Source organism: Chrysemys picta, chromosome 8, assembly GCF_011386835.1.
Source record: "Chrysemys picta bellii isolate R12L10 chromosome 8, ASM1138683v2, whole genome shotgun sequence".
Classification (NCBI taxonomy): domain Eukaryota; kingdom Metazoa; phylum Chordata; order Testudines; family Emydidae; genus Chrysemys; species Chrysemys picta.
The window spans coordinates 78,005,006-78,017,999 of NC_088798.1; the positions used below are offsets into that span (position 1 = coordinate 78,005,006).

General features: G+C 41.7%; 1 protein-coding gene across 2 annotated transcripts in view; it reads right to left on the minus strand.

Moving 5' to 3' along the window:
- FGF18 (fibroblast growth factor 18) overlaps positions 1-12,994 on the minus strand; it is a 107,557-nt gene that overhangs the window by 27,605 nt on the left and 66,958 nt on the right. For both annotated transcript variants that reach the window (XM_008179587.4, XM_065554844.1), the window contains one exon: positions 1,271-1,377. In XM_008179587.4, the coding sequence (XP_008177809.2) occupies positions 1,271-1,377 (107 nt within the window). The remainder of the gene's footprint in view (positions 1-1,270; positions 1,378-12,994) is intronic.

Sequence of the window (12,994 nt, forward strand, 5' to 3'; positions counted from 1 at the left end):
TAGGTTGGGCACCCAGAATTAATGGGTGCTTTTGAAAATTATGTCTACACTACCCCCCGGATTGACACTCTGGGGATCGATACATCAGAGTTGATTTAGCGGGTCTAGTGAAGACCTGTCAGATCGCTCTCCAGTCGACCCCGGTACTCTACCCCAAACGAGAAGAGTAAGGTAAGTCAATAGGAAAATGTCTCCCATCAACCCAGCATAGTGAGGACCCCGCATAAGTCAACCTAAGCTAGGTCAACTCCGGCTACGTTATTCACGTAGCTGGAGTTGCATAGCTTAGGTCAATTTACCGAGGTAGTGTAGACATCAGTCTTTAAAGTAGCCTTTACTTGCATGAGTAAAGATACAGGAGAGCACACTATGAAAAGACTCCCCCCTCCCCCCAAGTGTCACTCCTGGGACCACCGTAGTACATAACATCTCACCAGAGTGGCTATGACACCTGGTTTCTATTTGGGAATATGGCTTTCAGTGTCTTTGTTGACTCAAAGCAAAAAACTCAGCTTCCCTTTTTCACTGCCACAGGGATAGCCAGTGTTTTAATTCATGTGGTACACAGGGTGAGTGCTTTTTATGTGCGTTTGATGGTATTTAACTTTGACAGCCTCCTGCCCAATTATTTAACTTTGGATTCACCAGCAATACAAAGAATCCATGTAAGTTACAAAAACAAGTTAATGCATTAAAAAAAATATGACTTCAGCAAAGACGTTAAGCTACACAGGCAAATATGTGTAATTTGTTACATGCTTCTATTGTGCTGGGATCCAAAGTAATAAAATATTCCTGTAATGCTAGAACCATGGGGCCCAGCCCTAATAAGATGTTCAGATTCCAATATTAGTTTTGCTACAGTATATTCTGACTCTTGTTATTAAAACAGGCACTACACTGCTAACCTCCCTAACATGTTCCTAACATTTTTTTTTTTTTACCACCAAGGTAAAAGAGATTTATATCATGTAATGCGAGTGCTCAATTGTTTTTGAGATGCATACATCTTTTGTCAATCTATGCAACTGTAAAATGGAAACCTATGCATACCCAAGGCATCAGTAATAAAATCCCGGTGGTTGGCTGCTTTATTTTATTGTGGGGGAAGGGTTGGTAAAGGGATGGACTGCTTTAAAAATTCCACATTCCTCAAGTCCTGCTTTTCATTTGGGGTTGACAGGCAAAGTTCGGAACACATCATTACGGCTTCGCAGTCACTGCTAAAGGTAATGCTCATGTTACAAATGAATTAATAGGAAACACTTACCTTCCCCACTAGCTTGCCTTTCCTGTTCATGCAAAGGTAAAAGTCTGTCTCTTTCCCTTTGATCCGGACTTGACTGCCAAATGTGTCTGTTTCCACTAGAAGCTGGGCTTGTAAAAGGAAGAAGAAAGAAAGGCATTTACCAGCACAGTCAGACCAAGTCATAGCATGAATGAGGTAAGTCAAGAAGTTCTCCTATGTCCACCTGGATCACTAAATGAAGACACAGTCCATATAGGGGGGAAAAAAAAAACACACACACACACACACAACCAACCAACCCACACACCTTACCACAGGCTGAATTCTGCTCTTGGTTACACTGGTATAAATCTAAAATAATGCTACCGACTTCATCTGATTACCCCAGATTTACATCAGTGTAATTGAGAATTTACACACACACACTTTTACTGCCCAGATTAACAAAGTTATATTATTATTATTATTGTGTAGGGAGGGGAGTCCCCCCGTAAAACGTCATGTGAATTATGTTCTCAGGAATGGTGCCATTAACAGCAAAGTGAAAACTAAATTCTTTACCACAGGCCAACGTGTGGTGTGCCAGCCCTAACCGAGACAGACAAACGGGCAATTGGTTTTCATGGCCCCTTCAGGGTGTGGCAATTTCACTGAAACCAACAATAGGGAGCAAATTTGTACCCATTACTTTGGTGCCTTTTTTGATGAGGACGCTGGCTCTTTAAAAGTCCTGTATGCATCCCCTGGCATACTCAGGAGCCCACCAACTACCATTGTGAAAATCCTGTGGGGCAAAGCCTAGAACCCTGCCCGTGACAGGGTGGGCATTTAATGCCTTACACAATCTAACCTGGTCACCATGTTGGAGTGCAGAGTTTCCCTGGCCCTGCCTCCATGGTGGAGGATGGTTTTTGTCTCTGTGCAGTCCTGAGTTAATATGCCACTTGCCATGTCACAGGTTTTTTGTCAGAGATGGGCCAAAATTGGCATCCAGGCCTGCAACTCATCGCTACAACCACCCCCACAATGGGGAGGCATTTGGATCCAGAATTTCATTTTGTTTCATTACAGAGTTAGGGGCCAGCTGCAACATTCAGATCAGGACCAAGGTTAAAGCCAAAACATCCTCCCAAAAAGTTTGGGGTGTTCAGATCTGGCCTTTTGGCCCAGGCCCATCTCTAGAGCTCAGAATAGAAAGCGGACATGATAGAAATATAATCTGAGAATGTCTAAATGTCAGTGCATGGAAACCCGGGCCCTGTACTGGAAATTCATACAAACTAAATCTTACCCTAAAAATACAGCTATGGCCAAACATTGAAGAATGTTTGATCTGTGCTACAGAAAGTCACATTCTTTTTGACCTTCATATTTCAGAACTGTAAAACCCTCTAAGATCAAATATGTTCACTGTAAGGATTTACCAAGGGGATAGAAATAGGAGTTTGTTTCATTTAAGCACATTAATATTTTTCCCACTTGTAAAGTCAGAATTTGGCTTTTTCGGTAGTGTAAATATCACAAAACTTTAACCCTCAATGGAGATTTCCTTCTGCAGCTCAGACAGAGATGAGATTTTTGGTATTTTGATTCTTACGATTACCAAATGTTCAACAGATGCTTACATTTATTTAGATTCTTCATTTGTTAAAAGGGTATCCTGTGAAATTAAACCTATATCAAGGCAGAGAGGAATTATTGTTTAAGTGTCTAACAGCAGATGGATATAACATGTATGTGTATTATATATATTTCAGTGTCTAAGAAATGTACCAACCTACTTGATCACTGGGGCTGGTGGGTCAACCTACTGCTGATTATTTGGACCCCCCCCCTCAACTGAGAGGGTGGGCACCAAGACCCACCCCATTTGGTCAGGGAGGGGCCAAGGAAACCAGAAATTGACATTGTGGGAGACAAAAAAGAACAAACAAGGACAGGGGTGCAGGTCACAGGGTCAAAACAAGGGATCCAGAAGGGGACACCAGGCAGGGAACCCCCGATAATGCCCACTGCTCCAAGAAGGTGTCCAAGGAGTTGGTTTGGACACCCCTCAGAGGAACCCTGCCCAGATATGTGAACAATTAAGGGACCAGAAAATAGCATACGTGGAAGCTCTGGAGACTGAAGTCCTCCATTTATCTACAGACCAGGGTGGACATAGGCAACAGCAATACCTCCGCATCGACAGCATGCCTCAACCTTCTTCTGGAAGCACTGTCTCTGTGGGCTAGAAAGTAATTCATTCTCTGTGTCCATTCAGTTCTCGGAGCCTCTGTTAAAACTACTAAGTGTGATGCTGACCATCAGGTAACAACTCTTGGTCACTTTGGTTTGAGAATTCAAAAGGGCAACCTAACAATGAAAAGACTTCATATCCCATTACCAGTTCCTTCAGTCACCTATTACCCCTCTGATGGCTTTAATTTTGGAGATAAGCAACCTACACCTTTTTAATCCAAAGGATTGTTTCACTAGGGCAGAACACAGACGTGAACGCAGCGTAGGTTAGAAAGCAGAGGACACACCATGTCACCTTCAAACTACAACATGTATGAGTAATATCCAGGCTGATTTTAATTTGAAAAATATCACCTTCACAAGAGGCCGGTTCCCTGCTGTGAAAATTAAAACCATCTGGACAGAGTAATTTCCAATAATTAATCTAGCTCTCCTTTGACACGGCTACTAATTAAAATATGATACCCCCTCTTTTCTGCCAAATAAAGAATTTAAATAAAGTTTAAAGATCTAGTAAAATAATGTAATAATTTTAGAAATAAATTGAACTTACCTTTTCTCCTACTCTCCCTAGGCTGCAGAAGGTTATGTCTGTGCCCTCACATCATCATGCACTAGTACCCAAAACAGAAACTGAGAGCAGCAGCTTTGACAGGAAAATATCAAGAGAGACATTTATACCAATAAAAACAGGCCCCCAACAAAACCCACAAAGGGGTTCTCAAATTCTAGAAGCAGTTATTTCAGCCAAGATTTTAAGAAGTGGGGGCCTATAGTTCGGCTCCTGAGTGTATATTTAGGACCCTAAATAAGGGGCCTGATTTTCAAAATTGCTGAGCACTCAGCCACTCTCATTGAATTCATTGGGAGCTGACAGGTGTTCAGCAGTTTCAAAAGTCAGGTCAGGTTTATTTAGGTGCCGGTATATGGACTTAGAAGCCTTACGTTAGGCGCTCACTTTTGAAAATATTGGCCTTGTACTCCTCAGTTGTTAAAACGTTATTAGCTGAAATTAAACTTTTATCCAGGTGAGATACAAATTATTGTTTAGGATGCTAACTGCAGGTGGATTTACAGCTGTGATTCTTTCTCATGCTTGAGTTTTTTAATTATTTGTATTCTTTTTAGGGATCATGATACATGCTGGATTGACAACCCACCAAAGCTCTGTCCTGCTTCCAGAGAAATCAGTGGGAGTTTGGCCATCATGCGGACCAAGCACAGATAATTGCACAAACTTCTATACACTGCCTTGCCCGTGTGTCTCAATGATTGGCACCAGGCCAAATCTTTTTCTCAGTTACAATGATGTAACCTCATGGAAGTCAGTTGGGCTACTCCTGATTTCCCATGGTATAACCAAGGGCAGAATTTGGCCGTCCAATTTCTAGAAGTTGAGAAGCCAATTCAGTCTTGATGGCCTATTCCAGCCTTGATCTCTCTGCTGACACTACCAGTCACAATGATGGTTTCTGTGATATGGACACATATCCACCAGAACCAGGACTGATGTTACCAGTTCATTGCACATAGGCCAGACAAACAAGCATGAGACTAACAATTTTCGATCACCACAAACATTCAGTGAAATGCTTGAATGCAAATTTTCTTTAGATACCTCTTGGATAAAGTTTCTATGTCTCCACAAACAGGTGGAGGTAATTTGTAGGGGAATTTTTCCTAGATTTTCTGTGGGAATCCGTAAGAGAGAATTGTAGGTTTCTCCCCTGCTGTACTTTTCAGCTAGACGGCCCTGCATGACATATTGCTTTGAACCCAATTAATCTCTAGGTGCGCTGTAGGGAGATTGCAATCTTTATATTACTAAGCACTGCACTCCAGTCTGTAGATCAGGTATTATTGTTTAAATTCTTTGACAGTTAGATATTCTGACATATTTAAAAAAAAAATTCTTTAGAGGGTAAAATCTTCTGCTACATGCTTTTCCCTTATTGGCCCATTTAACCTAAACCTTCCTGAGAACTCCCACTGGAAGAAAGTGGAATTCCTCACATGTCTAGGTGAAAAGGATTATATATGTTGAAAAGCTATCTTCCAGCTAAGAAAACATTAAGTCAGGGAGATATTTGAAGGTGGTAGAAAATATGCCAACTTATCTTTCAAATATTTCCCTTGAGTGGGAGGATGGGAGCCAGAAAGGTAGAATGAAGATATAGGGGGCAATGGAAAAGGCCAAGGCTTGGCTTCACTAAGAGAAGGCAAAGGAGATTCAGAGAAGTTTAGCAATATAGGGGGAAAAGTTGGTTGGAGCAGAGATGAGGGGACTGGGCTTCTTGCAAATATGTTTCTCATCAAGATCTGACTTTAAGCACCCACAAAGGGTCTCAACCTGCTCACTGAAGTCAACAATTTTGCTATTGACTTCAATGGGAATAAGATTACCCCAAACCCAGATGTCTGAGGAGTCTCTCTCATAGATTCATAAATTCTAAGTCCAGAATGGACCATTATGACCATCTATTCTGACCTCCTGTACATCACAGTCCAGAGAACACCCCCAAAATAATTCCTAGAGCAGATCTTTTAGAAAAACATCCAAACATCCACTTGGATTTAAAAAGTGCCAGAGATGGAGAATCCACCATGACCCTTGGTAAATTGTTCCAATGACTAACTACTCTCACAGTTAAAAATATATGTTCTATTTTCAGTCTAAATTTGTCTAGTTTCAACTTCCATCCACTGGATCATGTTATACTTTTCTCTGTTAGATTGAAGGGGACCATCATTAAATATTTGCTCCCCATCTAGGTACTTACAGACTGTGATCAAGTCACCCCTTAATCTTCTCTTTGTTAAGCTAAATAGACTGAGCTCTTTGAGTCTATTGCTGCAAGGCATTTTCCAATCCTTTAATCAGTCTTGCAGGTCTTCTCTGAACCTTCTTCAGTTTATCAACATCCTACTTGAACTGTGGACACCAGAACTGAACAAAGGATTCCAGCCGTGGTTGCATCAGTACCAAATACAGAGGTAAAATAACCTCTCTACTCCTACTTGAGATTCTCCTGTTTCTGAAACCTAGGATTGCATTAGCTCTTTTGACCTCAATTCTTCTATTAGGCCCTCCCAGTAAAACGATCAGTACCTGGAGTTCAGATGGCAAATGTGACTCCCTAACTTATGGACTCTTGAGCGCAACTTGAGCTTCAAGGTGGCTCTGAGTAGCACCTGTTGCAATATCCTTCAAAGGGTTGGCAGATTTGGCCAGAATGCAGGGATGCTGCAGCCATGCCCACTTTCCCTAGTAACAACCCCTGAATCAGGAGCCATGCGGAAGAGGAGCATGGAGCCATCTATGCAACCCAGAGATTCACACATATCTTCAGCTGGCAGGTTAAACCGGCTTTACCAGCAGAGTCCCTCACAGGGACCAGAATCTGACCCCTGATCTCACATTTTTCTGGTTAGCATCTTGAATTATTACTAATTCGGTGAAACAATTTTTAGAGGAGAACACACAAAACCCTTTGCAGTTAACGAATGTAAGTGATTTACAGATAAATTCAGGTTGAGGCTGTCTGACTTTGACCACAACTTCGGCAAGGGAGAGCAGCTTTCCAGTTCAGTTCATCTAAAGCAGAGAGCGAAGATGGAGTGTGCTTTCCACAAACCTCATCTACCATGTCTAGCTCTCCCTCATGACAGCTGTAGAAAATAAGATTTACTTTCTTGTAAGACCATATCTTCTGATGAAAAACCCAGGATTGCTAAGGAAGGATTCATATATACATCCATGCTTAGAATAGTTGAAATTTGTTCAAACACAGTTTGCCCCAAGAAAAGTTGAATCCTATTACATGACTACAACATATGATAGAATGACCCTGTCTCCACTTAACATTTATGACATAATGAAGAGGGAAGCATGCCAACATTATGTAAAGTCTGTGGGGAGCAATAAAACCTGCAGGCCCTGAACAAGTGAGAGAATCTATGCTGCGCACATATTGAAATCGTATTTGTATATTTGCATATTTCTCAAAATTTATCATCCCAGATGGTAAAGCCTATATGACCCGATTCTCATCTCACTTACTCCAGTACAAATCAGGAGTAACTCTGGTGAAGTCAGTGGAGTGACCCTGGCGTAAAACTGCTACAAGTGAGAGAAGTACCGAGTGCATAGCCCTTGCCTACACCCATTATATTTAGCAATCTTAAATTATAAGATTAATACAGAGTGTATGTTAAGTTAGAAAACCAGGGGCAGATCCACTGGTTCATTCCTGCTGATTTGTGCCACTCCAGTGGTAAAAAGCAATCACAATGTGCATCTGACGCCAAGATTTGGGCTGATATTTTTTATCATGACTTTACCCAATAATATACTGTCCAGTTCTGTATCTGGGTGAATTTAAAGGGAGTGGCCCTGAAATTCTGAATCAGATGTAGAATTCCTAAAAAAAAGGGTCTGTTTCAATGAGATTTTCTTGTAGATGCCCTAAGGAACCCATAATCCCAATGCAAAGTAAGAGGTTCGACTTTTTCATACTTGTATTTGTGTGGGAGCTTATCAAGTCAGAGCCCAATCCCGCACACACTTTCACACACAAGTAACGCATCTTATTGGCTTCAGTGGAGATCTGAGGCAGCAACTCTCCCAGATAAATTAAACAGGTACCTTCCCTCTGAACAAGCCAATAAGAGCTGTGCTAAACTCATCTCAGGGAAAACCACTGACCATATTTTACAAGAACTTGTCTTCAAAGGGTCTCATCCAAGGGCAAGATGTTCTCTGGAGGAGTGTGTCAAGGTATGCTATTATCTCTACCATGGGACTTTCCATTCTATTTTATTCAGGTTCTTATACCACCCTCTTCACCATAGTACCGGAGCGCTTTCCAGTACTGTAGTAAGTGCTATGACGAATATCTGTCACACCAGTATGTTCTTCAATCCCAAACATGTTCTCTCCTACTTGGGCTCAAACATAAAAGGACACAAGCACAAGAATGCAAATGTCAGCACCACGGATATCAGAACATACACAAGGGATGAACCTGACTTGTATCTCTACTGGATGTCAGTGGTCTTAGACCAGGGATGCATCTGGCTCAGTGTTCCCCGAGAGAGCTGTCATCTCAGCCCAGCATGAGGATACAGAGAAGAGCTACAAAATTATGGAACAAAAGATGTACGCTTTTTCAGAACCACCCCCTCTGTCTTCCAAAAGGTGGCATAGATCTTCAAACAGATGATCTATCCCCCCACCCATCCATTAAGCTATCGCTATTCACCAGTGCTTCTGAAGAACTTAAACATGATGGGCTAAAACTTGAAGCCTTTAATCAGGCCCTACTTGAGCAAAATTCTCATTACTTTAACCAAAGCAAGGATAAAATAATAACTAAGTAAGGCCCTTCGGATTTGGTCCAATTTTAAAAGTGATTTTTTGAGGATAATGCTCAAGCTATAAGCCACATGCTACAGGCCTGATTGTCCACTGACTTGAGCCCCCAGACCCATTTACTCACGTGCAAAGTGAATGCAAAACGTTGCCATTATGAGTGGATAGCCTTTTGCACCCATTTTGCACAGGTGTACATGCACCATAATGGGGCCAGTACGTAAAGAATCAGCCCTGCAACTCGTGCAGATGTTTTGTACCTAATTCACCATCAGCGAAAGTAAAAATATACCAGACAGGTGTCAAAATTCTAAACACACTTATTTCAGCAAAATCCAGTAGAACAGCAGTGAGGCGACAGGCCACAAGCTGTAAAAATCTGTCGGCATGGCAAGTAGGGACAAGCAATCTCTGGATTGAGCTTTAGCACCTCCAACTGTCCTGTGACTAAGAAACAGGCCTGGAAAGTGAAACCTAAGATTTAGAAACTGAAATTCCTCAGTCTCAACAGGGCATCTTGCTTCTCCACATACCACTCAAGTGGACAGTATTTCTACAGAGGCAGGAAAACTGATTGAAAAGCAGCCAGCTTCAGAGTCTGGAAGTAGTGATGGATGAGCCTCAAAAGTTCTATTATGCTTCAATAAGCACCTAAAACTAATGTCCTTGCTCACACACATGCCCATGGACTCAGTGAAGACCAGTAAATAAGGACCTTAAAATTTGGGCCCAAATGCTTGGTAGAACCTTATGCAAGCTATTTGAATCTCTTGGGTTGGAAATCTCATTAGCACTTCTTGCTCCCCAGGGGGGTAGAAAAATACCACGAGAACAACCTTGTTCTTGCTATTTTGGCTCTTTTGTTTCCAGTCCCAGCTGAGACCAAGAAATGCTGATGTATACAACAAACAGAGAACAACAATTATGTAAATGTCACGAATCTTCTTCCTCAAAGTGATCTTAGTTCTGCCCAATGATTCATGTCAGATCAGATTGTCTCTGAACTATGTTGCCTGTCTATCTTTGGAAGTTTGGTGGTTGGCTGCTCATCTCCAGCCATGAAGTAGGTGTGATGTTAGCACCACTATATCCTCTTACCGAGGAGTCGCAAACACATAAATCTTTCAGCGTGCCAACACCACAATGGCTTTACATACTCCAAAAAGTCAGTCTGTCCAGCTCCTACTGTTGTGTTTGTGAAGGCTCCAAACTGAAGCTAATGAGGAGAAATCTGTTGCATATTGAAAGTATTGGTTGGATTGAGGCTACAAGCTGTGCCTGATATAAAAAGATGTTATTTTCTCTGTATGGTGAGCAGGTTTTATTACTCTGTACCCTCCAATAAAAGTTGAAATTATGATGATTAATTTTACGGATGGGAATATGTGTGTGTTTGTACATTTTCTCAAAAGGGCTCATTGTAACTTTTTTTCCCCCAGCAAGTGAGAAGTATGCTGAAAAGAAAGTTGCACTATGCTACTGTATCTTCAACAGGATTCTTGTGGCTCTGGAACTCAGGGAAGAAAAGGCAGTAACATAATCTAATGCAGCCTGGACTGAATGTGGGGAGGATTTTTTCACTTTTTAAAATTAAAAACAGCCTTTGTTATGACAAATGGATGTGAAAGTAAACGAAAATATATTCGGCCTTGATCTTTAACCTTCACACTGCTGCCGTGTAAAGGATAATGTATTATAAGTGAAAGTGGTGAAGTGCTACATATGCTACAGTAATCTTCAGACAAAAAATTATAACATACCCTCTGTTCATTTTGGGGATAAGGGCCGAAAAGGAAGAGCAAGGAGATTTCCCTCTGCAGAGCCAGGGTCCATAGGGTCCATCTTCTCTAGGGACTTGCATAGTTTGGAACATTATGGGTATTTCCAGCTGAATCAAATTCTTATTTTAGTGGAAGCTGCTCTATTCTATTCACCTGGTAAAAATAAATTCTCTCTCAGTACACTAAAAACAGCAACAACAACAAAAACAGGCACCCAAACAACCTTAGCTCTGCCCTCTGGCACTGTGCAATAACCATGCAATTACAATTAATGAATTTTAGCATCTGTGGTCCCACATTAGAGAACATTGATTTTTAAAGACATTATTTTGTTCATATTTTTGCCCTTGTGGGGTCACTACAAGACAGAGTTATGATTGTTTGAGTGTCTTTTGATGAATTTTAACTGTATGGAAATTTTGAAGAATCTGTTACTTCATTACTGAGATCATCTGGGACAAAAAAGGTCTGATAAATTTCTGAAAGAACCCCTTTTAAATCTAATTTTAACTCAATCTTAAGGATTCTCAGCACATTAATTCAGTACTCAGATAATAAGTGCTAAAATTTAGCAGAGGATATACTATAGTCTTTATACATAATAGAGAGTGAATCCCTCCCATTAAGTGCAAAAGTCAACCCATCTTTAACTATTGAGGCACGACCAATGTCTCTATAAAATGTAAAAGAATTCAGTGATCTCCGGGGTTCTTTCTTTGGGTTTAGATGCTGGACATTGATAGTACAATACCTGCGTATGTTGTTTGCTATGTATCCTATCTATCCCAGAGACTGGCCAAAGCCACCAAAACCAGAGAAAATCTGCCTTCACCTCTGAACTTCTGTGACATTCTGGGTGGCAGGGTGGGGATTGGATCAGGGTTTTGATTTGGGCTCAGCTCTACTTGACACTTGTAGGTGAAGGATTTTTCAATAAAGGCCCAAATTCTGCCCTGATTTACACACCGTGTGACCCAGCTGAAACCAATTCAATTGCATGGGCAGCAAGTTAGAGCAAAATGTGGCCCTTTCATTTGAGTAAATATTGATGTTTTATTATTATTTATGCTTATTGATCTTTTGCTCGGCAAAATTTTGGTACTAATTTTGACCCTTTGGAGGTTGCAAGTAAACCTAAATGAGTCCTCGCAGAGGGAATTATCCTCAAAGCAAGGGAAGGCACAACAACGGGAGACAGGGTGTGAGAAGCTGGCAATGCCGAGGCCCAGGCTATGCCTGTCCTTCCATGGATAAACAGTTCTTTCAGACTCCAGGGCTCTTAACCCAAAACCTTTCACCAGCAGATAATTCACTTTAAAAAGCAACCTCAGAAATACATGCCTTCTCCAGCACTCTGCTGTACTGCCCTGGAGCAGGTTCTCTCCTCCTTTATTGTGCCACTTCATTATCGCCGGTTATTTTATCCCCTTTTGTGATCTTTAAGCAGAGACAAGTGAAGATGCCCTCAGCAGCTGAAATGTAGCTGAGGCTACCAGTGTAAAAATATCTCTGTAACAGATGTGAGAGTGCACTGTGGGGTGAATGCATTATAGATAGAGTCATGATCACATTTTCACCTGCTTATATTGTGCACAGCTGGGGCACACTGGCAAACTGTGCAGTTGCAGCGTGGGAGGTTCCTTGCTCCGGAACTCCCCTCGTGCCTTTCAGCTCACCTCTGTGCGTCTCTTCCCCACCCCAAGGAGGTTTTATAAATAGGCGAGTTGTATTTTAAAAATGCAGCCCTGACAGCCAAATCTCTGACCTAGTTTGCAATTCCAAGGAGCAGGGCTGTTCACTGGACTTCTCCACAAGAGCAGGGGGAAGGAATCCTCCTTCCAGGCCATGCAACAGCAGTGGAGACACTCCGCAACTGCTATTGCTGCTGGTTCTGGTGACTTCTGCAGGGTCAAATGACTGGTGATTTTCACAGCTGCAGATCTTCCCTAACACACCCACATGCTGAAGTCTATGGCAAGTAGGTGGACCACCTGCACTCAACTGTCCTCACATCCCACTCTGCCTTTAACACAATGGAACTGCACAGGTTCAACTGGATCACGATCTTCTGAACCTGAAGAGGATGGAGCAACAGTGAGTCCTTTTAGAATAAGTCTGTATATTTTTAAATGCATTCCTCTAGGAACCCTACATGGTTTACAGAGAATCTGAATCAAAATCACTTTAGCCAACGCTGAAATGAAACTGTTTCTGGGGATGGAACATGGCAGGTAATCTATGCCAACAGCACTATACAAGAGCTTTTGTGGGGGAAGTGAATAACAACTTCACCACCTGAATGTTCAGGGGAAGCAGATGAACCAGTTAATTTGAAAGAAGCAGCAACCACAA